Source organism: Uranotaenia lowii, chromosome 1 (assembly GCF_029784155.1).
Source record: "Uranotaenia lowii strain MFRU-FL chromosome 1, ASM2978415v1, whole genome shotgun sequence".
Taxonomy (NCBI): domain Eukaryota; kingdom Metazoa; phylum Arthropoda; class Insecta; order Diptera; family Culicidae; genus Uranotaenia; species Uranotaenia lowii.
Genome location: NC_073691.1, coordinates 172,017,572 through 172,019,770, shown reverse-complemented (window position 1 = coordinate 172,019,770; position 2,199 = coordinate 172,017,572). Strand labels below are relative to the sequence as shown.

General features: G+C 44.6%; 1 protein-coding gene across 1 annotated transcript in view; it reads left to right on the top strand.

Annotated features, from left to right (window-relative positions):
• Positions 1 to 376: 376 nt before the first annotated feature.
• LOC129738151 (uncharacterized) overlaps positions 377 to 2,199 on the top strand; it is a 3,809-nt gene continuing 1,986 nt past the window's right edge. The window contains exons 1-3 of the mRNA XM_055729335.1: positions 377 to 507; positions 566 to 640; positions 706 to 2,040. Of these exons, the coding sequence (XP_055585310.1) occupies positions 790 to 2,040 (1,251 nt within the window). The 5' untranslated portion in view covers positions 377 to 507; positions 566 to 640; positions 706 to 789. The remainder of the gene's footprint in view (positions 508 to 565; positions 641 to 705; positions 2,041 to 2,199) is intronic.

The window sequence follows — 2,199 nt, the reverse complement described above, 5'->3', positions numbered from 1 at the left end:
CGAATCGTCAATATCATTCAGTTCTGATTACCACAATAGTGACTATTTGTTTTATCGTCCTTAAACAATCCATTTTTCCATAAAATTTCTATGTTTGATGCGCCTTCGCTAGAAATAATTATGTAACTATTACTGAAAGATACAGTTTGTGATCTAAAAACGAAAACGTTCGGAATCCTCACTGTGATTGCATCTTTCATAAACAAAATAAAAAATGGCGTTTTCGAGTTTGTCCGCATCGAATTTTTTACGGGTGGTGTTGGCAACTGGGAGCACTGCTAACACAGCAGCGGCGCTTAGTCGTCGCTGACAACTGACAGTTCCGTGATTTGGTGCAGACGTTCATTCCAGTCCAGCAGTCGAACCGGAAATAAAGTTTAAGTGCTTACTAGCCAAGTCGGTCTAATCCTAATGTGCTTAAGCTAAAATACTCCTATTGAACTAAGAGTGAAATACTCAATTCGGCGTAGACTGAAGGATTTAAGTCGAAACAGATTATACTTTGAGGTTAGTTGATCCGTCACATGCAAACACGGTTAGTGAAAATCCGGCTATATCTTTACAGCTTTTAGCCAAGTATCCAGATTAATAACCCTTCCGGTTGTTGGGAAACAATTACATTGGTAGCAACACCGTTTATGTAAGTCACTTTTCTAGTTATATCTAAATTGAAAAACTCCTAATTGTACTTAAAATAAATTACAGTTTGAAGCTGTATTCAACTGCTATCAAAGCGGCGTTTTTTCTCCTCCCACAACCCGGAACATTCTTCAAAATAAACGCAGCGATATGGCAGCAGCGGAAACCAGCGCGCCATCCCCTGCGACGAATCCCGAGGAAACATTTCACTGTGTTGCATGTAATCTTCCGGATTCAATAGCAGATCTTGTACAATGTGATCAATGCGACCAGTGGTGGCATCAGTCTTGTGCGGGCGTCACCGCATCCATCAAAGATAAGCCATGGACATGTCGAAACTGTCTTCCAGCAGAATGCAGTAAAAGCGATATTTCCCATGTCAGCTTACCATCCAAGGGAATACGTTTGAAGTTGGAGCAGCTGGCTGAAAAGCGCGCTCTTGAAAAAAAGGCACTCCAAATTAAATTGGAGGCAATCCAGGCCGAACTGAAGATGGTCGATGATAAATATAAGCTGTTGCAAGCCGCTGCCAACGAATTGGATGACAACGTTAGCGTTCGTAGTCGAGTTAGCAGAACCACCAGTTTTGAGCGAACCACCGAGTGGCTCGATCAGATTTCCGATACAGAAAATACGGCAGGCGGTCCTTATCTTCCCGGGTCGGGAATTAGCCCGACTGTCGAACTGAATTCAACAACAACTGGTGTAGCTAAAAAGAAGCCAATCGAGTCAACTCCGAGAGCAATTCCATCCCAGGTCAGGCAGAAGAAAAGGAAGGACCTTCAGCAGCAGAGGGCCGAGCCAAAACCGTTTTCCGAAGACGACCCGAACTTATCAGAACAACATTTGGAAGAGGATGGCGTTCTGAAACTCCGTCCGAAACGCCATCACCAACCAGCACTTTCGGTTCCAACAGTCCCCGTTGGTCGTTTTCGAGAGCCCGTAGCAGAGACAACGAGTCTTCCGAGTCATCATCCGGCGGATCCAGCGAAAGATGTGAATAACTTCATCAGCAACGGACACTCATCCAGAATGCAATCCATGTATGGTAAACCACTACCTCCTCCCCTCATCCCCGAGAATCAAGGTAAGCCCTTTGCCAATAATTGCCTATCAAATGACACATTATATGAGCCTCATGAGTCCCTGATAAAACAGCTAGGGAGTTGCCCAAGCGAAAGTTTAAACTTTATGGAAATTATCGCGGATTATACGCCGACAACAGCTCAATTAGCGGCACGCCAGGTCATGTCTCGGGACCTTCCAACCTTTGATGGGAACCCGGCTGACTGGCCCGTCTTCATTAGCACGTTTACGACTACCACATTAGCGTGTGGGTTCAATCAAACGGAAAATTTGATACGCCTCCAGCGTGCCCTTAAAGGCGATGCGTTAGAGTCGGTACGCAGTCGCATTCTTGTGCCCAATTCAGTGCCGCGAATAATTGATACCCTTCGTAATTATTATGGTCGCCCTGAACAGTTAATGAAAGTCCTTTTAGCCAAAATAAAATCTATTCCCGCCCCAAAATCAGACAAGCTTGAAACATTGATTCATTAC